Source organism: Aquila chrysaetos, chromosome 13 (assembly GCF_900496995.4).
Source record: "Aquila chrysaetos chrysaetos chromosome 13, bAquChr1.4, whole genome shotgun sequence".
Classification (NCBI taxonomy): domain Eukaryota; kingdom Metazoa; phylum Chordata; class Aves; order Accipitriformes; family Accipitridae; genus Aquila; species Aquila chrysaetos.
In genome coordinates, this window is record NC_044016.1 from 36,505,456 (window position 1) to 36,533,000 (window position 27,545).

At 49.6% G+C, this 27,545-nt stretch overlaps 2 protein-coding genes across 6 annotated transcripts; both read right to left on the reverse strand.

Moving 5' to 3' along the window:
- Positions 1-4,862: 4,862 nt before the first annotated feature.
- Positions 4,863-10,309, reverse strand: LOC115350269 (pyridoxal phosphate binding protein). Of its 3 annotated transcripts, XR_005933814.1 has the most exons (9): positions 10,225-10,309; positions 9,131-9,238; positions 8,867-8,902; positions 8,214-8,289; positions 7,900-8,034; positions 7,567-7,709; positions 6,833-6,931; positions 6,279-6,509; positions 4,863-5,713 (listed from the first exon to the last, which is right to left on the reverse strand). XR_005933814.1 is itself a non-coding variant. In XM_041128325.1 (8 exons), exons 2-8 carry the CDS (start codon positions 9,179-9,181, stop codon positions 6,372-6,374), a joined length of 678 nt encoding a protein of 225 aa, XP_040984259.1. In that variant the 5' UTR covers positions 9,182-9,238; positions 10,225-10,298; the 3' UTR covers positions 4,863-6,371. The 3 variants fall into 3 exon arrangements, 2 of the variants coding, with proteins under 2 accessions (XP_040984259.1, XP_029891578.1); XM_041128325.1 differs by having other exon boundaries at positions 4,863-6,509; positions 10,225-10,298; XM_030035718.2 differs by lacking the exon at positions 10,225-10,309 and adding an exon at positions 9,698-9,830 and having other exon boundaries at positions 4,863-6,509.
- Positions 10,225-24,384, reverse strand: ERLIN2 (ER lipid raft associated 2). Of its 3 annotated transcripts, XR_003926318.2 has the most exons (12): positions 24,202-24,384; positions 24,030-24,111; positions 23,577-23,623; positions 23,026-23,087; positions 22,218-22,343; positions 20,198-20,271; positions 19,715-19,773; positions 18,356-18,447; positions 17,923-18,012; positions 15,561-15,640; positions 11,149-11,430; positions 10,225-10,297 (listed from the first exon to the last, which is right to left on the reverse strand). XR_003926318.2 is itself a non-coding variant. In XM_030035230.1 (11 exons), the coding sequence occupies exons 1-11, from the start codon at positions 24,306-24,308 to the stop codon at positions 11,398-11,400; spliced, it is 852 nt and encodes a 283-aa protein (XP_029891090.1). In that variant the 5' UTR covers positions 24,309-24,384; the 3' UTR covers positions 11,109-11,397. The 3 variants fall into 3 exon arrangements, 2 of the variants coding, with proteins under 2 accessions (XP_029891090.1, XP_029891089.1); XM_030035230.1 differs by lacking the exon at positions 10,225-10,297 and having other exon boundaries at positions 11,109-11,430; XM_030035229.1 differs by lacking the exons at positions 10,225-10,297; positions 11,149-11,430 and adding an exon at positions 11,493-14,437.
- Between the last annotated feature and the right edge of the window lie 3,161 nt (positions 24,385-27,545).

A 27,545-nucleotide genomic window follows, 5' to 3' on the forward strand; every position in this document is an offset into this window, starting at 1 on the left:
GGTCATGGAAGGACGACAAGAGACGACTCTGGGAATGTGGTTTCTCCCCAGGACCAATAGTTCCTGGAGGGGAAAAGAAATTTACTCCTTTCTCCAAATAAATACAACTTGCTGTGGCAGTGGGCGTCGGAAAGAGGAGATACTCATCAGCACACACTCCCAAGCTGTTTCCACATGCGCTTTTGTTTGGGAGTGTAAGCAGCCCAGTTCCCGCACAGCTCGTTAGCCGCTTAACCAGTGGTTGCCTCAATTCCATCTCTTCCCCGCCTCGGTGCTTGCTGCCTCCAGCCAGGCAGGGACAAGGAGCACGGCCCCAGGGGCTCTTCTGTGGCCTGTCGCACCCCTGTAGGGGTCGTAGGAACCTAGAGCCCTGGAGACCAGCATCATCGTGTTAGTAAAAAAAACAACAATCAGCACCAGCGTACCCACATCTTCCCTCTTTCTTTTTTCCTTTTTTTTTTTTTTTTTCCTTTTTTCCACTGAGCAAAATTTCCACTGCAGAAATTACCCTCCCGTGCTCAGCACTGCAGGATGCTGGTCCCAGACCCTGCAGCTGAAGCTGGAAGAGCAACAGGAAACCGCTTGTGTCCAGTATCCGCTCAGAGATCCTGCGAGCATCTGCACAGCATGAAACCCCTCCCAAAACCCAGAATGGTGAGCTGTGCCTCCCACTTTAAACATTGCCGAAATCAAGAGTGGTTTTCCCTTCTTCTGGATGAGATGAGTCTGCAGGCTGGAGCCCGCTGCTCTCCCCGGGTGTCCCCACCAACATGGAGAAGAGACTGCTTGTCTGACATCTGATTTAGACCGCAGGCACTCACAGCACACCAAACCTAGCACCAAAGAGGGACGTGATCCCGAATGCCGCAGTGCACAGGGCTCAGCCACCTTCTTTTGCTGGATCAAGCCCTAAATTAAGAAATCCTTGTCTCCAAGATCTCCAGCACTTGCAAGGACCGTAGCAGCCACCGTGCAGCACCGCTCGCCTCTGTGCCCATCAGCGCAAGAGTTGGGAGCAAGACACAAGATTTCAGCAGCTCGTCCCTGAGGGAACGGCCCAGTGCTGCCGCACCAAGTGGCTGGAGGGTCCTCGAGCAGAGCCCGGGCTCGCATCTCGCTGCGGGTGGCCCTGCTGCTCCAGAGCACTCTCACCCTCGGGTTATTTGGTGTTGCCTTAATGGCCCGTTTCATTTCTTCTCTGCAGGGAGAGCCAGGGAGCTGCTCGCACTCCTGTTCCTACCGAGCGCAGCTCTGACTCTGATCCAAACCACAGCCACTGCCCCTCTTCTTCCCCTTCCTTGGGGCAGCGGCTCTACAACTGAGCTAGAAGGGGCCCTGGGAAACCCCAGCATTAAGCCAATAGCTCCCCGTGCATGGACAGGAACGGGACTTGGCACGGATCTCAGGCCCTGGAGGATGTTGGTCACTGCTGGCAGCATCCAAGGGCAGTCAGAGCTCTGGAGTTGTCTCCACGACACATTGAAGCAATCAAGCCACTGTACGTGGTCTTCAGAATTTCAATCTCCTATAAAATTACCTCCAAGAACAGTCAAAACCTTGTCCAAACTAGTAACAAATGTGAAAAACCCGGCCCCAGCCCCGCTACAAGGAGAGGAGCTCAAGCAACACTTCCCACATGCTTCGAGCCCAACGGAGTTCAGATTCTTTCAACTAGTTCCAAGCCCCTCTCTGCGCTTTCCCAGCCCTGACCCCTCCTGATGCCTCCTGCCCGGGAGACAACAAGGCAACCTGTTTGAAACTCCATCACCACGGACGTGCCGGTGCCGGATGCCAAATCCCCGTGTGCCCCTCACTCCCATTCAAAGGTAAGAACGCTCCTTAACCACTGCAGGCACAAGGAAAGACAACAAGCACGGGACTCTCTAAATTCCTTTCACTGGGATCCAATAAAAACCTTGGCAGTTGCCGGCCTTCCTGCCGGAAACCCGATATCCCAGAAATAAACACGCTTTCCACTTTGAAAGGCTGCAGCGGGCTCTGCCTCCGGGCCGAGCTTCTCCCGGCCGTCCCCGGGCTCTCACCTGCCCACAGCATCCCTGGCCGCAGCAGGAGCCTGAGGCAGAGCAGGCAACTCACCCAAATCTCTCGATTTTCTCATGCAAGCTAAGCACGCTGCGCCTGCCCGCAGACGGCGGGGTGCTGAGCACCGGGACCAGGCCTGGCTACGGCACCGAGTGCCCCGCATCGGGAAGCAGAGGCTTTCGTGTCCCTCCAAGCCCTCCCCGCTCGCAGAGCTGGCCTCGGCACCCACCGCCTCCCTGCACATCTGCTGCGTGCATCGCGCACCCAGCTTGCGCTGCGATTTGGCAGGGAGGCCAAGCTCGGCTCCAGATACTTTGCAACACAAAGGATATTATCTGATAAAAAAATAAATCAAGCCTGGCTTTGTGGAAGAAGGGAAGCGAACGATGCCTGGACTCTCACCTAACGGGTAACCGGAGCCTGCAGACCTCAGCAACTTCAGAGAGTGCCTCTAACAGGAGAGGCTGCTGCTTTGGCACTGGCGCTTCCCTGAGGATGAGGATGGCCTCAGGCAGCTAGCCCATCTCCTCAGGAGCCAGGAAAGGAGAAGCAGCAGCACATCAGCCCGTCCAGCCTGTCCAGCATCATCGACAGTTCTATTCCTTTTAGGGGCAGCCAAGTCTGCCCACAGATGCTCCCCAAGCCCTCGGGAAGAGTTTTGCTCCACAGCGCATGCGAAGTCCTGCTCCGTGCGCCGGCATGGCTCTGGGGGGGGGTCAGCCTGGCCAGCCCCCACCCAAGGGACAGTGTGGAAACAAGGGTCACCTCCAGGGACTGCTGGGAAACCCGGGGCCGTGCCTTTGCTCCTGGAGGTGACGGCGCCTGCGCCATCGGCCAGCAGCAAGGGCTGTAAGTCACGAGGGAGGAGTCATCCCTCTCTGGCCGCAAAACAAGCCTTCATCTGCTGGATGCATTCTCCAAGGCAAATATTGACAGTGACATTGCCCCAAGGAGTGTGGAGCGAGAGCACTGCTGCTTCAATAAACCGGCCAAGTGCTTTTAATAGATGTAAATAAAGCTTGTGTTGCAGGGGGCCGAGGTGCCTGCGCGGGGAGTGGTTCATTAAGAGGCCAGGGAGCCTTTCATCTCCAACTCGTTGGCTCCACTCCAGTGACCAACAGTTACCATCTGCCGGGTGACCTCTGCGGAAGGAGTGGGTGGTCTGCACTCTGCTCCCCCCGGACAGGTGTCCGGCATCACCGACACGGCGGCTCTGCACCCTCCCGGCTTGGGCTCAAAGCGGGCGCCTCGAGGAGGAACAGAAGGTGCCGTCGGGCACTGCCCGCTGCACCAGCTTCCAGGAGGCTCGGCCACAGGAGGAGCAGGGCAAAGCTCTCAGGGACGAGGCAGTCAGAAGAAAAGAGCCAGTTGGAAGCAGGATGGGTGAGAGAAACAGCTGCAGAGGAAGGGAGCAGAAGCTCATGCTGCTCTCCTCTCCAGCGCCTTGTCACAGCCCGACACCGGCCACCGCAGCTGCAGCCGGCGCTGCCGTTCCGGCACAGCACCCAAGCTGCTCCCCGCAGGCCAGCTGCGTGGCCCAGACACAGCCTGGCTGGAGGGGAGACGTGTCCCACAGCCGAGAGCATCCCCAGCACCACGCGGCACGGCTCTCCAGAACCACCAAGATGCACGCAGCTCGGCCACGGTCTCACGCAGGAGGCCACCACCAAAGCTGATGGAACCTTAAATGTTTTAGCAGATGGTATATGCAGGGAGATCAGAAAACCAGAAGACCACACGCTTTTGTGAGCCAGTCTGCTCCTAAAATACTGCTGTGCCGAGCCAGAGCTCCAGGGCACGGAAGCCAGGACAAGCCTTGCCCTGCCCCACATCCACCGGTGTGCACTCGCCTCCCAGTTTACACCATTTACTACTTCATTAAGCTTGGCTAGCATCCAGGTTCAACTCAGGAAATAAACACAAAATGCCTGAGAGAGGAAAAGCAAGAGGGGAGGTGAGCCACAGCGCAAGATAATTCTCAATGTAAACCTGCTCCGCTGTTCTGTGCTCGAACAAAAAGAAGTGCGGCAGCACAGCTGGTTTTGGAACCGCAGGCTGGTGAGAAAGGGCCGTCAGCAAGGGGTGAGCAGAGCAGAGGTCCCCCATCACCCCCTCAGGCTCAGAACGGACTGCTCCGGGGCTGGGCTAGCTCTGTAAGCTCAGATAGCAGATCACTTTCGTTCCTCATTTGCTATGGAGAGTTCTAGCCAACATTTTACAAGTAGCAAACAAACACTGCAGGGACACCAGCAGTCTTTGCACGTCAGAATCAAATTCAGACAGAATGGGTGTCCTGACTTTGTTCTGTAAAATAAACAAAAGGCTTTTAAAGTTGTGAAATTTGTGAACACGAGGATCTGTGGTCAGTGCGTGGTGCTGGAATTCTGGGAAAAGAGAGGTGGAAGGGATTCACTTCAGCCATCAGGTGGGAAATAAGAGTTATTTTTGAGATTCATTATTGAGCAGTACCGAGGAGCTGCTGTCCCTCCTTCGGTGGACCAGGAACCCTGCCTCGGACCTGGGGAGCAGTGCCACCCAGAGGGCTTCTCCAGAAATAGCTCACACCATCTGACATCCCGCCCAACGCGGCAGCTATTTTTTTCCCCTTCTGATCAAAGAAAAGCTTCACTTTCTCTGCCAGCTCTGTCTCAGCTGTCTTTCAAACCACCCTCCCTCCCTCCAGCCCAAGACAAGCAAGTCTTGCTCAACAGCAGCTCCAGGTTAGGGAAATAGCTTCAACAACAACTCAGGGCGTTTATTCACAACGCTGGAACATAAAAATAACATCTTTAATAGCTTTATAGCTGGCACAGATGGTATTAAAATTCACCACTTTTTATTAATAGACTATGAAACAACACATGGTGCAGTGCTGAGGAGGGCAGCTCAGACTGCATGTTGCTTCTAAACCGTGTAGCTATGACAGGTTGGTGTTAGAGTTGACTCTTTTAATTTACATTCAGCATTAATAGTCAGAGAATAAAACCAACAGCTAGATTTAACCACACGCACACAGAGAAAAGCCTGGGAAGGATGTTTCTGCTGGCAACCAATGTCTCCTCCTCTTAGCAGCACATAAAAGCCCAAAAATGTAGTTGTAACACAGGTTACAAGAGAGACTTGCCATAGCTACCGTTGGCCAAGTAGCACGTGACAATGCAGGAGCTTCTGCTCACATCTGAATGAAACAGTGACTGCAGTGAGAGAGTCTCGTTTCCCTCTTTCAGGAGAAGCGACAGCTAGACCAGCGCTTAAGATATTAAGACATAGCCTAGAAGCTCTGTCAGTGGCAACAGGACTTTTTTTCAGGAACCTAGAACACATGGAATGGTAACACTTTAACTTTCTGAAGTACTTTTCCTGAAGGGCCTCTAGCAAACCTCACTGCTGCCCTGTGAGACAAGCAAGTACTATTATCCTCATACAGATGCAGACGGGATGGTGGAAGCACCAAATGGTTAAGTGACTTGCCTTGGAAAGCAACAGCAAGCTGACAGACCAAGGACCTTGCTGAAAAGCCCCATTCTGACCAAAAAGAACTTGCAGTGTCAAAAACTACTACGCAGGATGAAAATAACTCCCAACAACACTTCACAAGAGGGGAAGGTTGAAAGCATCCCAGAAGATCTGAGCAGACATGGAACCAATGGGAAAAGTTAGCAGTGTCAGCCTGAAAAGAACAAATACAAAATTCAGCTGAAAAGACACTCCCACACTTACGATCTGCATCCAAAACATTACGCCATGAATTCATGCTGGCAACTGTGTTCCTTATCCATCCTTGTGTGCTTGCTATTTGTCCTCTGTTTAAATGGATATAGTCTCTCCAGCGTCACAGTATGTCTCTAACACAGTTTCTATGTAAGCATCCCTCAGTACTGACCACGTGCAAAACTTTTATTTGGGGAAACATTTATAGGTCTCTGGCAAGATTATAACTTGTTTAATGAAGAATTTAGTCCTCAGTGAAAACACAGTCACCGACACTGCTGCAGATACATCTTGCTCATTAGCAACTCCATCCTGACAAGTATTTAGTTTGTTCAACCTAGTTATCCAAAAGTCACTGTTCTTAATGACCCTGAAGGAGCCAAGATACCACAGTCACTTTCAACCATAAATTTTCTTATAATTTGTTGGTTATTAAAATTTCCAGTTTCTATGGGTACTCTATAATCACAATAAATTATGAGGCATTCCTGGCCTCTGTTCTGTTACGAGGAATTCCCTCTCACCATCATGATCGGGTACCGATGCGGAGGGAGGTAAGAATGCATAGTGAGGTCTCCCATCATCTGTCCTCTGTTGAGGCCACTTTTTTTCCCCATCTAATGACCTTGCGCCATCAAGGTCTCCATTTTGCCTTTAGTTTCAGCAGGGGCCTTGCCATCGACTGCTTTGTTGGAATAATCTCGCTCTCCAAAAATAGTGCTTCCAATCCTGACGTTTGTGGATCCAACCTCTATCTACAAAGAGACAGAAAGGAGGAGTTCAGGGCAGGGCTGCCACCCACACCTGCCAACACAGTCCACTCGCCATGTCATAGAAGGATGGTTCCCCACGTACTCGCCATCTGCAGCTACAGCTAGAGTCTGTTTTGAACCCCAGAACTCTATCCCAGGTCCAGGAGAGATGTTTTTCATGGAACAGCACCATCAGTACCTCCAGCCAAGGGGAGACCTAAGAGGCCTGTTTGGATGACACCTGGGCTGGACTTTGGGTTGCCTACTGCTGGTGCTGGTATGTTTGTTTCCCGAGAGAAGGGGTGGCAGAAGGAAACCAGACTTACTGCGTGCTGGAAGTCTGTGGACATGCCCATGCTCAGCTCCACCTTCTCAACGGGGAGATTGAGCTTTTCACACACTTCCTGCCGCAAAGATAGCAGCATCTAGAAGGGAGGAGGAAAGAGGAGAGGATCACATACTTGACAGCCATGCCAGCTCCGTTACAGGGTTTCACAGATCACGATTTCTGCCTTTCTTTGAAGTCTCCTTCACACAGAATGTGAAATTCCCACACTTCCCACTGAAGCTTGCTCTGCAGCACCGTAACAGCACCTGGAGATTTCCCATTACAGGCTACGTTACTGACAACACACGTACTTACAAGTCTACACATCTTCTGAAGATATCCAATTATCACACCAGCATGACAGACAAGGAACGCAGACCCAGTTCCTCTGCCTGATGCAGCCCTGTGCACACAGTGTGTGAAGGAAGGCTGACTGAAACCTCATCTGAAAGCAGGACCAGAGGATCCAGGACAGTAATTACTGCACAAGGTGCCCCTGCCAATATCCTGGCTACAGCTTCAGAGAACCACATGCATATGGGCACCCGGCCTCTGCAGAAATGAGCCTCACAGCTGCATTAACACTGATACTTCACAGAGCTCTGAACAAGGTGTTTCTACTGACAATGTACAGTCAGACTTGCAGCTGGACAGCATACTGGTGTGGCTGGGACAGACAGACTGTAACAGGAGGCCAGCCAACAGCTGACATTCTCTTCTAGAAAATCTTACCTGGAAGTCAGGATTTGGGCCCTTACTAAGGTCATGCCCAATGCTGCCGATTGTCATCAGCCCCACAAATTCCAGGCCTGGACACTTGTTGATGACATGCTCCACAGCAGCTGTGGTGTCTCCGGGAGGAAGGCCATGCTTACCTGGCAAAAAGCAGGGAGATTTGTGCCAAGCTCTGCCAGAGACCTCCCCTCCCTGCAGAAGCTAACAGAGGAGCAAGTTTCATCCTAGCTTAGCGAAATGCTTCAGGAGCTCAAACCAACCCATCCCATTCAGGTTGTTTCTGTCAAGTCAGCAGGACAAACCTGCATATCATCAGAAAAAGCCACTTACTGTCTTCTCCACTCGTGTTAACTTGCACCATGACCTTCAGCTTCTGAGATGACCCTTTTTTCTGCCATGAGCTGTTGACTCTGTCTGCCAGTTTCACAGAATCCACTGTTTCCAACATGAACAGGTTAGGGACAGCTGGGGAGGAAACACAGGCTGAGGGCAATTCTGCTGGCACAGAAATTTTTGTACCTACAACTCAGCTCGCTCACAGAGACAGCCACTGGTGAGTTAATGTACATGGAGGTTGTTATTATTTGAACATTGGAAGACTATTGCCCACAGGGCCACTGCACATAAAATTAAATAGAATTTACCGATCAACTTGTTGACGTTATTTTTCTGCAGATGGCCAATAAAATGCCACTTAATCTCTGGACAAGAAGACAGAATCTAAAAGCAGAGAGGAACAGTTAGGTCTGAATGACAATTCCCTCTCCCCCACATAGTACTTAAGCCTTAGTTTGCCCACAAACAAAATACCAGGTACCCAATCTTCTTTTGTTTACCCTGAAAGACACAGCTCAAGCAGTGCTTGTGACATGTAGTGAGATTGCTTCACAGTCTGGAGAGGAACAGGGCTGTGGCTGCAGAACATTACAAGGTGAGCAGGGAAGGCAAAGGTCTTTTGTAACTGAACAGTCATAAAATGATATTTTCCCCAAACTGAGTGTTACCATTTTTTTTGAAATGAAGACTCTGTATCTCCTACAGCAGAAAGCACAAAAGGTAAAGCACTGTTCAGTCAAATACTTCACGACTAAGGCGCGCGTATTCACAGAACGCTCTGGAGCCAGCAAGGCAAGGAGGGGGAATGGAGCAGAGGCAAAGAGCTAAGAATAACCCCACTATTTATCTGATCAAACAGCCTCCATTACCAAATCCTTAACAAAAACCAGGACTTCTGCTGAACAGCTCTCAGGACAAAGCTATACAGGGAGACAGAATATATAAGGAACCGCGTACTTACTCTGGAGTCTGATGCCTTTTCTAGCAACTCTTGAACCTAGGAGAATTCAAGACAGTCTCTCGTTAAAACCACACCAGACGTGCCTGCACCATAAGAACGGTCTCTCCGGAATGCATGTTCCTGGGACCAATGTGTGCCTCATAAACACAAGGCCAGGAGCCTGACGCTATAACCGAGGCTAGCTCCCCTCACGCAGTGGGCTGGCTGGTGCCTGCCTTTGGCGTGGGGGCCCACTCGCAGACCCGTGGGGCCCAACCAACTCACGTAGTTCTCCCCGAAGCTGCGCTGCCCATGGCTGTAGGCGTCGATCACCATCTCTGCTGGCTTCGTCTTGCTGACAGCCACCAGCCGTGGCTGCACGGCCGGGAGACCCTGCAGAAGCACCGGAGGGTGAGGGGGACGTCCAGGGGAGGCTCCAACCTGCCCCACGCTCTCCCCAGTGTCCTGCAGCGTCTAGCCAGGCCCCCCGGCCCCAGCTCAGGTCACCCCACAGCCTGAGGCTGCCATGGGGGGGGTCAGGGCGGCCTCCACGGTAACGGGGGGGGGGGGGGGCCGGTGCCTATGTTGGGAGGGAGGCCTATCTCTAAGGACGATGATGGGTCCCGTCTCCTTCGCTGGGGGGAACATTTAGCCGCCTCCACGGTGGGCCCGTCTCTGTGGCGACGGGGGGGCTGTCTCCATGGTGACGGAGGACCTGCCCTCACGATGCGGGGACCGTCTCTATGGTGACGGAGGACCTGCCGCCATGGCGAGCGGCCCGGCGGAGTAAGGGCACCCTCCCGCGACCCCGGTCTCCTCCGCGCCCCGGCGGGCGGCCCCACCGCCCCTCACCTGCGGCCTCCGCGCTGCCGCCTGCTGCACCTGCTCGGTGACGGCCCGCAGCGCCGGGCCCAAACCCTCCCCGGCGGCCATGCCCGCTCTCCACATCCCCGGTCGGCCCCGCCGCCTTCCGCCACACACGCACCCGCGCGCCGCTCCTCCCCGCCCCGCGGCCAATAGAATCGCTCCGCCGCGCATCGCCGACCAATGGCAGCGGAGGGGCGGGGCCCGGCAGTGGCGGCGCCATGTTGAGAAGGTCAGCGGCCGCCATGGCGGTCAGAGCGGAGGGCAACGTGAAGGCCCGGCCGCGGGGCTCGGGGCCGGCCGCCAGCCTCGACGGGCTCCTGAGGGGAACGGCTGGGCCGCAGGGCCTAGCTGGGGCTGCCTGCAGTGCACACACCTCCCTTTCCTCCCTCCCCTAGCGCCTTTGGTGAGTTTTGGCCAAAATTGGTGACAAATCCAGGCACCCACCCGCACCGCGGGTAACGGGACCGAGCGGCTGGCCCCGCTGCCACCCGGAGCTGCCCAAACTCACCTACCTGCCCGTGCGATGGCTGGGATGGAGGCCCGATACCGCTCCATGGGGCGGCGAGGAGAGCTGGGGGGTCCCGGCTGCAACGAACAAGAGCAGCGTCAGCACGGTGTAACGCTGCCCTGGCACCCCGCCGGCCACCCCACCGTCCCCTCTGCGGACGAGCGGGGAAAGGAAGAGGTTTCCACCAGCTGCAGCTTTTGAGAGGTCTGGGCAAGAGCCTTCGCTCGGCTCTGAGGAAGGCAGGCATCCACAGAAACCCTTGGCCCTCACGACTGGAAAGAAAATCTGGCAGCCAGCAGCCTTGTTTGTTCAGCGGGCAAGTACTACCCATCACGATGATACTCCCGAACTAACTTTGACCCGCATACCTCACATGCTCCAAGAAAAAACACCCCCAAAACAAAAAAGTCTGCAACTCACCCCCCCAAATTGTGTTCTTCCCACCTGCACGAAGAGCAGTCTCCCTAGGGTGCAAATTTCAACAATTTCAGAAAAAAAACTTCATAAAACCAGGGCAGGAGACACCACTTGTTCTGCACGCCCTGTTTGAGCCGCGAAGGCCGGGACGGGTGGCGGGGAGCCCTTGGAGCGCAGCCACAAAGCGTCGCAGCCACCCGTGGCAGCCACGCAGCCGGAGACGCCACGGGGCACGGGAGGCCCCGGCGCCGCGGGGCCACGGACAATGCCAGCCTTTATCGCGGCAAGTCAGATGGAAAGAATGGGAAACTGCCAGCTGGAAGCCATTAACTAAAATATTTGCCTTAATGTGCAGAACTTACTCTCCCTGGCCGTATTCTGAGCAATGACAGTATTTACACAGCTGTTTAAAAATACCCAGAAGGTTCCTGCCCTTTGTCTGGTAAAACACGACAATGATTTTCTGCAAACTTTACCAAATCCTAGCTATTTGCCACTGAAGTCTTGTTACCATATTTTTCACCAATCCGGTTAGCAAAGCAGGGCCAAAAGATGCTTGCGGCATTCCTCGGCTGGCTGCTGAGCCGACACAGACGCTTCTGCCCCTCTTCTGCCGGAGCTCCACTTTCCTCTCTCCTCCTCACTGGAAATGGAGAACTGGCACCGTGCAGCAGCAGAGGCGTCTGCCAGCACAGCACCGATCCGCAGCACCACACAGCTCCACACTCTCCCACCGGACGAGCAGCAGCCTTCATGTCTGTCACCCCTGGTAAATCTTCCCCTGCAAATATATCTACACATTGTGTTAAGGGTTATCCATGATAAAAAAAAAAAAAAAAAAAAAAAAGACTGATATTAAAATTGAAGGCCATTTTATTGTCAATAGCAAATACCAAAATAAAAAGGCTTTTAATTCAATACATAAGATGATCAAAGACTGTACTGGTAAAGCATTACCATGCTCCTGCCAGCAATTCTCGGGTATCAGCAGTGCCAAAAACTTGTATTTTTTTTGTTATACAGAGTGGTTTGAAAATTCAGATCTTCATTTCAAGATTTCAGATTGTGGAAATAAGACAAAATGTCAGTTAAAGAGATAGATGGAATAAAGATTTACATGTAGTGACAGATCTACTCTGGAAAATTAAGGAAATTATACATATGATGAAGAAACCTGAATGAAAATGCAACAATGGATTTTGGCTTGTGAAGACTAGTATGATTTCAACTTTGTTTTTGCTTTTTTACTCTTATTACAATTTATCTAAATTACAAGAATACTTTAGCAGTAATGTTTTCAATTAAAAACATCATTAAGACCTATTTATTCCAAACTATCATCTTACCATGAAGTCATACAAAAACATAGTTTATAATACCACTTTGGCTTATTTGGGTCTTTTCATTAGTCAAAAATACTTGTGTTAAAAGCAGGGTTTAGTTACTAATGGAAATCTCTAACATGAATGTAGAACAATCCCAAATGAGATCATCCTCAAAGGTTTAGGTACTATTACCTCATTGCTAAATTTCTGCTATTTCCTGTTCATAATCTTCCTGCAGAAACCTATTTATAAAAAGCCAGTAATATTACAGCCTACCTATTGATGCAATTTTTTGACTGCTTGGTTGTCTAATGTAGTACATAGGTCTGGAGATGGAACTTCCCTTAGCTCGTATTTCCTAACGAATACAAAGAAGACACATAGGAGCTGGGACTTTTCTCCAGCAGAAACTGATGCTTATCTTTTATTTTGCATTTTCAAGTATCGACAGTCACTCTCCTAACAGGGAAAAGAAAACTGAAGTAAAAATACTGGAACCAGCAGCTGAAATTAATCAGATTTCTATCTTAGTGTGATCACCTTATTAAAAAGACTAATGCATATTTAAAACACTGAAGAGTGAAACCAAGTGTAGTAGGTAGCAAGTGTTGGGGCACAAGATTGTAAATGCAATAGGCTGGTCTCTGACAACTAAAGTTAGCACTTACACTTGCATCATCTCATATTAGTACGTTGGCCTCAAATTATAACAGCAATTAATAAACAGGCTCTCCTGCCAAGTGGCAGATGGATTAGGGAGAGAAAAAAAGTGTTCTCTCTAGGCCTGAACTTTTGTCTTTAACACCCCCTCAAGTTTTGCATGGGTGTAAAACAAAACCCTATTACCTCTTTGCATCTGGTACGTGAAGAATTCATCAGTTTTCTGAAGCAAAAGGTATGTTATATAGCATTGTTCTGAGCAAAAAAGGAACATTTATCTTTGGACAGTTCAGAGACAAGAGGTTCTTCTCTTTGCCCTGTGACTTTTCGGTATGACGTTCTGTGTCCTTTGCTACTAGTAAATCTTCCTTTCACAAGGTCTATTCAGAAAAAAAACGCCAAACCAACAGTAACTCGGTTCCATTCATTTCAATTTACCTGAATGTCCTCTTTCTACTAAGACACTGTAAACACTGAAATCCAGTTGGTCTTACAGAGGCAGGTAACGTACTATAATGACCGTGGGACTAGTCATTCAAGCAGTTACTTGCCAGCAAGGCTTTTTGCAAAGTCAGGGTCCCTGAGACAAAAATTCTTTTCTCCCTAGGTTTTCTAACTATGACAGCTGTGACAAGTACCATGCTTGCCGTCTGGTTTCACTGAAAGTCAAGTCCAATTATCCACTGGCAGGACACTGCCTTCATCAGCATGCCTACATCCCTCACCTAGCAGCTAAACTGCTGGAAAAAGCCTCAAAATACAGACTTCCATTTGTGCTCCCCAAATATGACAAATGGAAAACAAACCAGTGTTAAGATGCAGAAAATGAACAGTTTGGGCCACTACCTGCGTGACACATGGTCTAAGGCTTAGATCCCCCCACGGTAACCAGGTAACCTGCAGGATTTCAGCTGAACTTCTGTAACTCACTGTGCACATGGTCTCAGCTGCCCTACCAAGGCAAAACACATCGACTCAGACCTCAGTAAAAGGTGGTTTTGTGCATTAGCTACACCCTGCACTCAGGACGGACCTGGAGCATAGACATAGGCTGTTAGATCGCCCCAGTGCCCCACAAAATGGGCAGTAACCTGCCACTTGGGACAAGGTCCGGACCTTCAAGCAGACACGCTTAGTGTACAAAAGTCTAGCACCTTTTTTTAAAAGGAGTTTGAAATAAAGTACTTGAAATTTCCAACAAGAAAAAAAAAAAAAAACAAAACAAGTTGTAGCAGCAATTCCCCTCCCTCCAAAACCTCAACATTTCTTTACTTCCAACTGCTACAAACCACTTCAATCCAAAATTAAGTACCCATCTAAGCTGGCTGCAGAACAGATAGTCTAGCTAGCCTCTCCAAAATAATTTGGTCTATATGTCCAAGGGCAGGGAGAGGTGCATCTAGAGGACATACCTGGAGCTGGCTGCTTAGAAGTTACCAGAAAAAACCACCCCATAAATACCAAAGTCTTTGTGTCTAATTGTCATACAAAAGATTGAAAGGATTAAGTCTGATTCATCTCATTCAGTACAGGAAAGGGGGAAAACAAAAAGGAACTTCCCAGTTCATGTTTCTTTTGATAGAAAACGAATAGAAATCTTTCTTTTCAGTTGATGTTATGAAGTAGTTTTGTATCCTCACTGGTTCCTGCCCCATCCTCTTCTTGGATTCCTTCTGCCAGTCCCTCTGCAAATTTGGTCTGGCTTCCCGCATAGTCCATGAACATGTTGGGAATATCTTTGCCAAAATATATCTTGCTGTTTGCTGCGATAGCCTTGTATTTCATCAGCTGCAAGTACTCAGGAGTTAACTTCAGCTGCACAAAAAGAAAACGGATCACCAACAGCTTGGATTCAGTCAAAAGCAAATTTCTGTCATGAGCGTACGAGGCATCTACTTTTCCACAACGCTAGCAGGCATGCTCATCCTCTCTTCAGCTGAAAAGACGGAGCGCCCAAAAGAAGGCTCTCTTTCAGTATGTCTAAGTGAAGCTCTAAATCCCAGTGACTAAATGGCAAAATGAGAAAGTGGCGGAAGCAGCTGGGGAAATGTTCAAGCCAAATGTACCAGAGATGGAGATGCTCGAAAGCACATAACTCACTGAAAGCCCTTGCAATGCAAGCTACTGGAAAGAAAAATACAAGTGGCTTTTTTCCAGAGAGTAGATTGACGAGTCTGTTTCAGAGGGCAGAGCTCATTCGTTCAGGATAATGACATTATAAGAGAGAGGATAGAATAACTGGGACAAAACTTGTGCACAAACATTCCAGACCTCTGTCCATTCTCACTGACCCTTACAAAACAGAAAGTCTTCCTGCTGGGATGTCCTGGGAACTTGCTGTAGGCAGTAACAAGCCTGGTGGTTCTATCCATATAATTTTTCTGTTTCCAGTTCTCTCTTTTTTTTTTTTTTTTTTTTTTTCCTTTTCCCTTTTGCAGTACCAAGGCTTTGCCAGGCTAGTCAGTTTGGTGTATAAGATCAGCTCCATTTGTTCTTTACCTGAATACTTGTTTACTCTAAGCCTGCGTGTCACTCTAGAGATGTCCCTGCTTTGATTGCTTGCCAGCTTACAGATTGGAATGAATCGAAGTTTCCGATTACAACAGTGTAAAAGGGCAACACTGAAACTGATATTCTATCTACAGAGGGAGCCATTAGCATCTAGCAGAGCTGTCTCCAGAGATGACCAGGTATTTCATGTATCCTGACACAAATTTATCTGTCCAGAGAAGAAAATGCATTTGCAAATAAGGATCTAATTGTTTCAGTCTCGATGAAAACTCTTCTGAGAGGAGATGGCTTTGTTTTGCTTTTTGACATAAACAATGAGACACAACAAGCAAACAATAAACACAGACTGCTCTTTGGCTGAGTTATTTCTATACAGCCTAATGTAAGGAGCCCTGCTTCAAGGCATAGTGTAAGGAAATAACAATACCTTGTTAGCCTCAGCTACTTTCATAGCAGTGTAGCATTCAGCATCAGCTCTCGCCTTCTCTCTTGCAAGAAATGCTGCATCTGGAAGAAAACATACGCTCTCATATTCAGATTTTTATTTCCAGCCATGTTAGCACCATTTGCAGCTGGAAAATGTTTAAAAGTGGCCAGTACCACATCTAAACTGTATGGGATACAAGGGGAAGAGGGAACAAAATGGAAGACCCAGAAATGGGATCTCAATTTACATCTAAAATGCTGCAGGATGATAGCATTAAATACGTAAATTGCATCTGCAACTGAAGACCTCAAAGCATTTTATAAACATAAGGTTTTTATTACTACCCCTGTCACGCGGGCTGAGAACACTCTTTCTTCTCTAGCCAGCCACTAACTCTCGTGCTGAAAACGCAGCAACTGTTCCACTGCAAAAGTGGTATTTACCCACGACATTTGCACAGGACTCCAAGAACAGCACAGCAGACTGCTCTACAGATGAAGTCTGTGACTGTGAATGCAATTCCCCAGATGGGATTTTGTCTGGGATACTGAGGTTAAGATTCTGGCACGTAGAGGCAGGCGATTTTAACCTTTACAGGCTCTGCCCCTTGGACAGATGTTGGAGAGCTGTCTCTCTGCGGTATCAACAATTGTGTAAAGGGTCTGATCCTGCAGGATACTGAAATTCCCTGACTCCCAGCAGAGACGTTTAAGGAAATAAACACTTCCCCTTTCTGTATTGCGCTCCTTTTTTTCCTTCTGACTTTTTAATCTATCCAATGATAATGATGTGAAACCAGGCCACCATGTTAAGGCTAAGACAAGTGTAATCTGGCTGTGATCTCTTGACATTCCTTCTATGACAGGGAGCCACACGATTGTAATACATGCCAGTCTGGATTTGAGAGTTGCACAGCTGGATAAACCATTTGTTTACCTATACTAGCAGGGAGTCCTGTGAGCTGCTACACTTAAAAATCATGTAAGCAATTGGATGGTTTGGCCCACAATTTCCTCTCTTTTGGCTAAAAAAGAGTGGTCCCAGTCAGAGACACTAGAAAGAATGAGGGAGACAGGAATCCTCTGCCAGCACAGAGTTGAACTGAAGGCCTGACATCCGGTGACACACATTTATAAGAAATAAAACCCATTGTATTTCTGTGAAGAACTTCTTAATGAGAAGCTGCTGATCTGTAAAACTCTGAACTGGCTCCTCAGTGGCCTTCTGCAAAGCTTGACAGGGTCTATAATGAATGTAATTGAAAATAAGGCCTTGCCACTCTGAGCTGGAAATGCAGACCCCTTTTCATGTCCTGGAATTTCCTTGACAAAGCATTGTATCAGATGGGTGGAGGGACATCTTAACAGTACAACCTCCTAGAAGGATCACCTTGAGAAAGAGAATTTCAAGAAGCACAGTCTGCAAAGAAACGCTCCTATTCCTGCCTCTGGTCAGTCCTAGTTTCTAAAAGTAGTTCGCTGCAAAACTAAAGGAGGATGAAAAAGCAAAAACGCAAACTAACCAGAAATATAGCAGATTTATTGGTTAAAGCAAAATACTGCGTTTTTCAATAGAAGAAGCTTCCCCTCCCCTTCTCTCAACCTTTAGGAGTTGGAAGCTACATAACAGACCCCTGCTGTTGCAGAGTAATAGCCAGACGTTGTTTTCTAGATATTTCACACTACACAAAAAATTAAAGCCAAATTTGTGCACCTCTTCTCCCCTCCAAGAAAGAGACAGGTTCTAGAAGAATCCTAAGCAAGAAAAGGATAGAAAGCTTCTACAATTCTACCCTACTGCAGATAATCAAGAGATGTGGCTGCCCCCACAAGATTGCAGAGTAATATTTTAGGATGCTTCCACTTCTCTGTGAGAGTCCGCAGCCATTATCCAAAACCTGGCATGACTTCTTCTAGGAAGCCACCAGCCTGCCATTCCCTTCCTCTGTACTTGTGACAACTTTACTTCCTGCACTTAGGTTATATGAAGAATCACCTAAGAAACTGGAGTCAAGCTTCACTAACTTTGTCATTGCCCAAGTATCCTGAATGCCTTCTACTATCCTGACTGATCTGCTCCCCTGAAAACTCTACTGCAAAACAGGCTGTGAAAATGTTGGGAGAATCTGAGTATTCAGACACATCCATTCAGAACTGCAGTGTATTACATAAGGTACCACATACATGGGCTAAAATGAAAGACTTCAGACCAGCAACTTCACCCCTGTGAATGTCAGCTTGAATTGAAGAACACAGTGAATACACACACTTCAAGAACTACTTAACTCCATGGTGAACTGCTTCAAGATCTTTAGATAAAATTCACCACAGAACATTTACGTATTAGAAAGCTCACCACTCACCTTCAATCTCTGAAATTCGCTTCTCTGTTTCCTTTTCCATCACTTTCTGTCCGTAAGTTATTTCAGCAACTTGTGCAATTTTTTCTGCCTCTGAAATGAAAAAGAACACATCCACATTGTCGTCACACAGTCTTCCTAATGCCAGAAGCAGCTTCACCCATGGAAGTCCTCACCACCCCCTTCTGGTGGAAATAAATTGTGGGAAGAATTTTCAGCCCTCAGAAGGCGTCAGTCTACATTTGTGGGCAAAGCTGGAACCCCCTGAAAAACTCTTGAGTTTCTCTGGAAGAGTTTCAGATCAGCAGCAAACAGATGCAGCAGAGAGATCACTCAAGTGAACCAGGTGCACCCCTCCCCAGTGTCCGAGTTCTTTTTACTGCCTGCCCCACCACACACCCCTACACTTACTGCCTTCAAGCAAAGATATACAGACCAATGAGGGCTTTCTTCCTTTCTGTCTCCGCTTCCTTCTCCACCACCTTCTGCTTCTGTGCTGCAATCAGCAGCTTTGTCTTCTCACTCTCCCTAGTGAGCCAGAAGAAGCCAGTTAAAAAACGTGAGCTTACTGAAGTGGTGTGGCCTACCGCATCTCCAGGATGAGCTGTTGGCTCAGTCCACCTTCAAGCACGTGTTTAGGGCAGGCAGCAATCAGGAAAGTGAGTGCATGTACCTGCACACACAGAGCTGCTTTTTTTCTAAACCAAAGTGTCTTTTCATCCCCTCCACAGCAGGAAGACTTTTCAGTCAAGTCAATGTGAAACTCTCCCTGCTACTCTCCGCAGGCTACCATAATGCCTTCTACAAGAGACAGGTCACAGACCATCCACATCTGTAAGTTTTTTGGGCTACCGTTAGTGAGGAAATTATTTAAACAAAGTAAGAAATGAAAATCCTGTAAAAGCCTTGCCCTCACAGATGGCTATTCTTCATTTGGAAGTATACAGCTTTGAAATCACCCTTCATCCAATCAAATGGCATTTTACATGCTAAAGCCTTTTCTATCTTACTGTTTTGTACATAAGCTAAGAAGTTTTAAAAGTGTGTATATAAAATACACTGCCTCTGCTCCCAATCAGGGAAGAGAGACTGGAGTCAAGAACAACTCTCTCTCAACACATATCCTCCCGTATTTATGGCAACAGATAACAGGCTGATTTAGGATTCTGCCTATCATGACTATACTGCCCATGACTTACCACGATACCAAAAAGTCATATGAAATGCTAGGGAAGCAAAATGGACGAGAGGGATCTTATTCTGGCCTACACACGCTCTGTTGGCAGAGGGCTGAGAGAATATAAGCATTTCTGAATGATCAAGTGCAAGAGAAGGCAGCTGGCTCAGAGCATTGAAAAGGGATCAGTATGTCAAGTGCTATTAAAGAAAGTTATTTCAAAGCTTTGCAAGTCTTCAGCCTGTTGAATCAACAGTTTCTCCATCCTAGTCAAACAACAGGATTAGTGGTGGAATCTATCCACCTGCCACTCACTCACACGCTCTGGGAGGCCTTTTTAAAATAGGGCCAGTGTCAAGAGAAAGGAGCCCCTGGGCAAATAATTTCTGTGTTCAAAATGGAGAAACTCCTTCTAACTCAGCAGTGACCTGCCAGCCACTTAGAGCGACAGACACGTGCTCATCTGGTGCAGCCTCACCAGACCCTTTCTGAATGGCAGCACGAGGCTGAGAGCAGGCCTGGCAGTGGGCACTCCGATCACTGCATGCTGTGAAAACACATTAATCTGGATGACCGATTCTTTTTGGTAACACAAAGGTGCAAGTCTCAGGCACTTACATGAGCTCATAATTCCTCCGGATTGTTTCAGGGATGTTTGGCTTTGTAACTCGAACTGCCTGGAAAGAGAGACCGAAGAAAACATAGGCAAGCAGCCAACAATCAAAAGCCAAATGGTGCCCGAGGCTGCAGAGGGAGGGGGAGCTAACACTTAGGGCATGCTCTGCCACACAAAGCTTTCACATGGTGCAGAAATTGTGACCAGGTCCAAACTCCACAGAGCAAACGTAGGACTGAATGATCTCCAGACTTGACAGGAGATTATAACCTGGGTAAACCAATACCCAGAATAACACCAGAAGAAACCCAACACATCAAAGCTAAGAGGGGATGGAAAGGATACTGTTCTCATTCCTCAAGTTAAGCAAAGTCTGTATTATAAAGCAATTTTCTAAAAAAGTTTCACAGCTTCCTATTTCCTTTTAGCCCTTACCGTTCCTTACGATCTGTGCCTCAGACAACAAAAAGTGGAATCCTGATTACCTGTATAATTAATCCAGGGGCCATTGTCGTTAGGTCTTGCTGCAAGGCCAGTTTAAGGTTTTCATCAATCTGATCTGATTGGGGGGGAAAAAAAAAAAAAGTAACTAAAAACCCCGCAAGGCAGCTTGCTGTCAACACATACAGAATTAGCTGGAATGGCTCAGATTTCTTATTCCTGGAAAGTAAGTACAAATGTAAGTTTGATGTAGAAGTGCTGGGCTGAGAAAAACCATCCCTGACCCCAAGGCACGTTGCCATCTCTCTCAGCACATCAAGCAGGACTGACCAGCACCAAACACTTGGGACAGGCTACAGGAACGTGGCAGGCACGAAATGAAACTCTTTCTGATTTCCCATAACCTGCAGTTTGGAATCTTTCCGAGCCAGAAGTAACATCTTTATGATAAAGAATCTGTGCTCTAACCCATTTCCGCATTGATATCTTCCCAACTAGATCCTGAAGTAACATGGTCCAGCTAAATCATGACTGATTAGGAACTGCATCTGTGCCAGCAGGAGACAAAGAAAATGGAAAGGCAGACATGTATAATGGCTGCATTAGTTATTTTAATAGGCTGCAAAAAAATCATCGTTAACGTCTGTTTGGCTCAATGGATAACAGTTAACTCGGCATAGCTAAGAAATTTCAAAAGGAAATACAAACCAAAACCCTGCTTCAATGAAAAGCTCTAAGGAGATCAGTGTTTCCAGTTGGGGCCTGCTGAGAAGTGCAAAGGGAAAATAAAAATGTAATGGCCTTGAAAGTGATCACATCGCACTCCTTGATTATTTGCTTTGGTCTCAGTTTAGCTATCTGGAACTCACACTCATAATGAAGTTCAGCCAGGAGTTTAGGAAACAGCTGTTATCAGTTTCCTGCACCTGCTTGCAGATGTGGGGGCAGAGAATGACATAAGTCTGCTCGAAATGGGCTGTGCCCCATTTCAGAACTCCTGAGCCAGAAAACATTCAGTTCAAACAAAGAGTTACATGGGAGTTTATACAAGTTCCTTCTGTGCAAATCAGTGGCTTTGAGTCCATTTCAAGCAGTTGTCGTCAGCAGCTGCCGACATCTGGAGACTCCATCAGCAAAGAACCTGTACAGCCGCCAGCAGTCCCATAAAGGAACTGGAGGGGAACCGAGCCCCAGTTCTGCATCTTCTGCAGAGGCATGTCAGAAGGTGGGAAGCCGGGCTTCTTGGAAAGCCCAGTTTGAACAGAGAACAGGAGTTTTGCAAACGCCCCGTGTTTTCAGGGAGAGATTCTGTCCATTTGGGGTCCAAAACCATTCACAGCAACACTTTGCCTGCAGTCAGCACTGTAGTACTGCCCAAACGCTGGAAGGGATTTCTCGTCACTCCAAAGCCATAAATAAAACACTCAGCACTGGCAGCAGCTGGTCTATTTCCACAAAGAAACCACCACTTTTCTTCAGACTCTTTTGCAATGTGTTCTCCCAGCGTCTGTGCTGCCCAATTTCCCAGTGGCCTGAAGCAAGGGAGGGAAGGTCAGCAGGCCCTTGCCAAGCAGTCCTGTTTTCCAGCGCTCACACGCAGTGCCCGGGCACTGCAGCAATGTGCATGACACAAAGCTAATCAAACTCACAGGCCTGGGAGTGCTTGCTCATACTTTTTGTAACAGCAAAGAGCATAAGACTGGCTTTTCCATCTGGACTAGCAAATGCTGTGACCGATTCAACAAGTCACATTTGCTAAACACACATATAACACTGCAGAATTACTGCTCCCTTCCCTAAAGCCCTCCGCTACTACTGGCAGGTTTGGATTTTTTTTTTTGTTACAACATACTGAAGCACTCAGCACCAAAAGATAACAAGGAGTAAATGACGGTAGGTGGTTAACAATCCTGATTCCAAACAGAGCAGACACTGGACTAATACGTAAAAAGCCCATCAGTTGGAGGAAGTAACTTCCGCACCAACAGACCATGCAAATATCCATCAGAAACATCACTCAAGGAGCCATCAATCCGACAGCAAAAGGTCAGAGGAGCAGCTCACCAAACAGCTCAATGTAGACCTCCTGCAGCGTGTGGACACTGCAGAACTGGTTCAGCTCATGGTGAATCTTGTTGAATATGAGAGCTTTGTCATAGTCAGCAGTGTAGTTCTTCACTATGTCGTACACTAGAAAAGAAGAAACCAGTGTTAACAACTGCAATGGAGGGATGGGAGGTTGGGCTGAGCACTTGCGGTGAAAACCTTATGGCTCAGTCACAGCAGCAAGAGTCACAGTACCAATCTGAAATGAGGAATCCACCCACAAGGGAAGCCTGCACCACAAACAAATGCTTTGTTCAGGGGGGGTTTATTTATTGCTAATATTTCATAATACCCTAACCAATATTCTGCTTTGTAAACAGAAGGACATCTAACTAACAACAGCCCTTTATTTGTAAATACGCATGGGTTGCGTCTGAGCTGCAGAATACAGAGACTGTGTGGTCTATGCACAATGAGGGAAGGGCATCCTGCAGCTGGCATAAAACAGAGGTCTCGAACCAGGCCACCGATGAGCCAGGCAGTTATACCACACTTGCAACCAACTGGACATTAAAAAATCAAAGAATTTGGAAAAAAGGCTGCACAGGTCATTCTCCTTGGGCTTCAGAAGCAGCCTTCTGCTCAGATACCCTGTCTCCCCTACCTCTTGCACACCTCATCATTCAAATCAGTTCTTCACTGAAGCATAAAGGCCAGTGGGGCTGTAATATAACAAATAACAAAAGCGATGGATGGTATTCAGGTATTAGTGCAGCAACTAGCAGCATAGAACAAGTATGTGCAAGAAGAATAGAGAAGAACTCACCTGCACTCTGGATGAGGAAATTCACCACCTCAATTCTGTCAAAATAAATCATCACTCCTCCACTGCCAAAGGAAGAAAAAAAAATGAAGTCTGCTGGAGGCCAAGTGTTCTGCCTGTGCAGCCGGACACCTCCGAGCGGAGGACACTCCCCTCTAGCGGACTGAGCACGGCAACCAAACCCGGCCGTGCAGCACCGCTGCGGTACTCCGGCAACCCCCCAACGCCCCGCTCCTTGCACCAGGTTCCTGATTTCAATTACACGTGTCTCCAGAAATTGGATCATGAAACGTGGGCCCAGGCTTGGAAAACTCAGTGCAGACCCTGAGGATGGTTGCACATAAACCATCCCAGCAGGGCTCATCAGCCTGGGCGATGCGTTACAGAGCCTTTCACCGATTTCACTTGGGACGGCGGTGGGAAATCCAGTCCGTGAAGGCAAATCTACATGTTTTAAAGCACGCTGGAGCAAGCGGCGGGGAAAAAAAGGGAAAGGATCCAAACGTTTCTAGCAAAAATGAAAGACTTCGGGCAGTAACAGCTGAACATCTCACCTGGTACCACAAGGAACATTTTTCACCTCATCTGTCTGCAGCGTGGTCTGAAAAGAGATTTAAGAAAAGAGGCTTAAGAGACAGGATCTTCCTTGCACATATCCCACTTGCTTATAAGCATATGAAATAGCCGCAGGTTTTTTCCACACATCTCCCCCTTACCCCCCACGGGGAAACCACCGAAAGCAAGAGCCGAACCTGCCTCACTCGGTCCCTCGGGCGAAGCTCAGCGGGACAGTCCCGTGAGCTGCTTCTCCCCCGGTACCGGGCGCAAGCACACACCACCACGACCCCCGCCAGCCCGACACCACGACCCAGCCCCGGCGTTTACCACAACGGCTCTCAACCCGCCACCCCACGTCTCCGCCGAGCCCGGGGCGGCGGGAGACCCCCGGAGCCCGAGCCAACCCGGCGGCAGGGCCCCGGTCCCGGCGGGCAGCGGCCCAGCAGCACCTGCACTGACTTGTAGGACGTGATGAAGGGCAGCATGAGGTGAAAGCCGGGCCCGCTGGTGGAGGTCAGCAACGCCCCGCCGCTGCGGAAGGAAGGAAACAGAGGGCCGTGAGAGGCGGCCCGCTCCGGGCCCGGCCGGGCGGGGAGCGGGAGGCCGCGGGGCCCGCCTCACCGGTAGTAGACGCCGATGTGGCCCTCCTCGATCTTGTGGATGGCCGAGAGGAAGGCGGCGGCGAGGAAACTGAGGGAAAGCGCCGCGATGGCGCCCAGCTGGGCCATGCCCGGCGCTCGGTAGCGGCGGCGGCGGCTCTCCCGGGCGGCGCGGCCCGCTCAGCCGCCCCGGCCCGGCGCCGCCCTGACGTCATCACAGCGCGACCGCCCCTTCCGCCTCGGCGGCGCCCCGCCAGGGGGCGGTGGAGGCGCGGGAGCGGCGGGTCCGCGGGTTCGAGACCCGCCCTCGCCCGGCAGGGCCGGGGAAGGCGGGCGGGCCGCGCACGCCCGCACTCCCGTGTCCCCTCTCCAAGGACGGCGTGGGGGGGGGGGTGCTCCGCCCGGCCCCGCGGGGTCCTGGCACCCGGGGAGGCACCCACGGAAGGTTCTCTCCTGCGCTGACCTCTGGCTCGTGCGTGGGAGCCATCCCAGGCCGCCCGTGGGCCCGGACACGGCCCCGCTCCCCCGGATCCCGCTCCCCGCCAAGATGGAGCCCCCTTCCCGCTCCCCGCTTTGGACCTTGTTTGGGCACACGGAGGGGCAATAACGGGAAAAGTGACAGGCCAGGCGAAAACATATTAAATCTTCCACCTCTATAATTGTTGAAGGAGGACTTAAAAAACATGGGAGAGACGTATAAAATGTCAATAAAGGAGAATAATTTGATCTTTACACTTGATAGATCTCCGAGGGTTATATATAACAAACCTGTCAGGAGGATTCAGCGCCGTTTAGAAATAAGGAATGAAATATCCGCGATATTTGTCAATCCAAATTTTACAGCTCTTAAATAAGCGCAAAAGGGCGCCAGAGATGAAATACACTCTGTATTAGGTTTTTTTAAAACGCTTGCCCAGATTTAAGGCCTTGATAAAATGTATTAAATCTTTAAAGGTTTTAATGAATCTAGTATGTGTTTCATAAATCAAGAACCTCTGCTCAGCCCCCTCTCAGTTTAATAAGGGTAAACTAGGAAATTGCTCTGAGCTGAAGCAAAATACATTCATATAATATTGAAAAGTAATAGATTTTTAAATGTGGGGTGTTCTGGCTTGCAGGCGAGGTTTTGCTTCATAACATCGGCGCTATATCATTACCCTGAATGGGAAACCAGCTGCGGCCACGTGTTTAACAGCATCAAGATGTGAACTAGCACAAAGGTAAATATTATTTGTAATAATCCTGAAAAAAAAAAAAAAAAAAGCCAAGAAAATCATTACTTCTGGACCCGGGGCCAGGAACATTCGGTGGTGTCTGTGCCGCAGCTCTCTGGTTTTTAACAGCACGGGCTTTTTTATATGAACAAATGGTTTATTACACCCACTTCTCTCCGGCACTTGAAAACTTTTTCATCCCTGCCCCGTTCCTCCCTGCCCCACTGCAGTGGAACCCATATAAAAATATCTCGCGGGTTTTACTGCAAAGTTAATTGAGACAAGTTGGAAGGTCTCTGAGCGCTCTCGTTAGCACCACGGTCCCAGCCCGCCTGCTGCCTCTCCCCAGCCCCGTGGGGGACAGACCCAGGGCTGGCAGGCGGGCAGCCCCCCCCCGGGCTTGGTCACTGCTGGGGAGCGGGGAGGGTCCCCCCACCCGGGGCACCGACCCCTCCGGGGCTGCTCTGCCGGGACCGGCGTAAAGCGCTGTGTAAAAGTCTGTCTAACCTCATTAGCTGTCACAAGTAACAATGCCGGGCTGGCAATAAAGGCAATTTCGAGCCTGTTGGCCATTAATCACCGCCTGACAGTTGTGAATAGGGGTGGAAAAACTCTGTCCCCACGGTTCCTGCTTCGGCGTTTAAGGTTACCTCCATGCGCAGCCGGAGCGGTGGGGTGGAAAGCTCTTGCTCACCAGTCCCGCCCCATCCCCATTCCCATCTCCATCCCCATTTCCATCCCATCCCCATCCCTGTCCCCGTCCCCATCCCCATCCAACGGTGCTCCCAGCACCCTCCGGCACGGCCCCGCTCTCCTCCCCAGGCTTGGCCGCTCTGGCGCTCCTGGGGGAAGCTGCTCTAAAAGGCAAACCCAGCACTTTGCTAACCGTGATGCCTAATAACTATTTAATACGGTGTTTGTAAAGTGCCGCGAGGATGAATCGTGCTCCATGAGCGCTTGGTGCTGCTGTAACTCACTGTGGCTGTGCTGGGGCTTTTACCCGGGAGCTGGGAGCTGCTCTGGGTGCAAGGGGACCCTCACCCAGGTGCCAGCTGGCGTGGTAACCTGTTTCTTGGCATGGGGAGCCCCAAAGTCATCTGGTGGAACCCCAAAATTGCCAGCAACTATTGCAGCTCCCACTGGAGCACAGCGGCAGCAGGGGACCGAGTTTGCACAGGGTTGGATGTGCATAAAAAGTCAATTTTTTGTTTGGCTGGGGAGAAGAGAGAAAGCTGCTCCCTAGCTGAAACCTAAAGGAGCAGCCGACCCAGTGAGGGAAAGCTCTGGCAAGAGCCAGGGCTGCCAGTGCTGCGGTGGGGCTGGGGGGCTGCAGGGCACTTGGCCAGGCCCCTGGCCACTCTGACATGGCTTTGAAAGGGAAAGGAGGTGGGGAGAGGGACTGTGTGGGGGGAAATACTTAACAAATTAAGTCTATCGAACGTTATTTGCAGATTACGGTGCAGAATTGTGTTAAAGTATGTCCGGGCTCGTTACATGTCAGTGCTAACAATACAGCACTTGGCAATCAAGGCAGTTCCGCGGCGTTGGCCATTAATCATCCTCTGACAGTCCTGAGCTGGAAAGGAGGAAACCGTTCACATGTGCTCGCTGTACCTCTTTACCCTGGCTGCAATCGGGGCAGGAGAAGTTTCCTTTGACTCCCTGCCCACCCGTGTCTCGCTGACGGGCGATAAGCAGAGGGTCCTGATTTCATGTCCCAGGCATTTCGAGGAGCGCTTGGGGCAGGCAGAGAACAGGGTTGGCATTTCTGCCGTCGCCACGACACATCTCATGGTGCTAACAAGCTCCCAGGGGAACAACTCCTCTGGGAAGAGGCTCTTGGGAAAGGGTTAAAACACATAGCATTTCGGCAGAATTTTCCTCTCCATCCTCCATCCTCTTGCTCCACAGGGTCTTGCTCACCCCTAATCTTGGGGCTGGGTGGTTCGTCCTTGGAGAGGACGATCCCGGTGGAAGCCAATGCCGCTGTCCCAGCACAGCAGAGGGGAGCTCACCCCAAGGCTTTGCTCCATGCTCCACATCGTCCCACAGACGCCAGCCCCGTGGCCGGGCGCCAGCGTGCCAGGTCATCCTCCCAGTAAATAAAGGAGCAATGTTTCCAGCCCCCCGACGCTGTTTTCTAAAGGGAAAT

Coding starts and splice junctions, on each gene's coding strand:
- LOC115350269 (XM_030035718.2), bottom strand. CDS start 9,793: ATGTGGAGAGCGGGCATGGCCGCCGGGGAGGGTTTGGGCCCGGCGCTG. Junction 9,239..9,697: donor CGGCAGCGCGGAGGCCGCAG/GTGAGGGGCGGT, acceptor GTGCTTCTGCAG/GGTCTCCCGGCCGTGCAGCC. Junction 8,035..8,213: donor TAACGTCAACAAGTTGATCG/GTAAATTCTATT, acceptor TTTCCTCCCCAG/CTGTCCCTAACCTGTTCATG.
- ERLIN2 (XM_030035229.1), bottom strand. CDS start 24,308: ATGGCCCAGCTGGGCGCCATCGCGGCGCTTTCCCTCAGTTTCCTCGCC. Junction 23,624..24,029: donor CGTCCTACAAGTCAGTGCAG/GTGCTGCTGGGC, acceptor ATCTCTTTTCAG/ACCACGCTGCAGACAGATGA. Junction 22,344..23,025: donor TTTCCTCATCCAGAGTGCAG/GTGAGTTCTTCT, acceptor CTTCTTTTCTAG/TGTACGACATAGTGAAGAAC.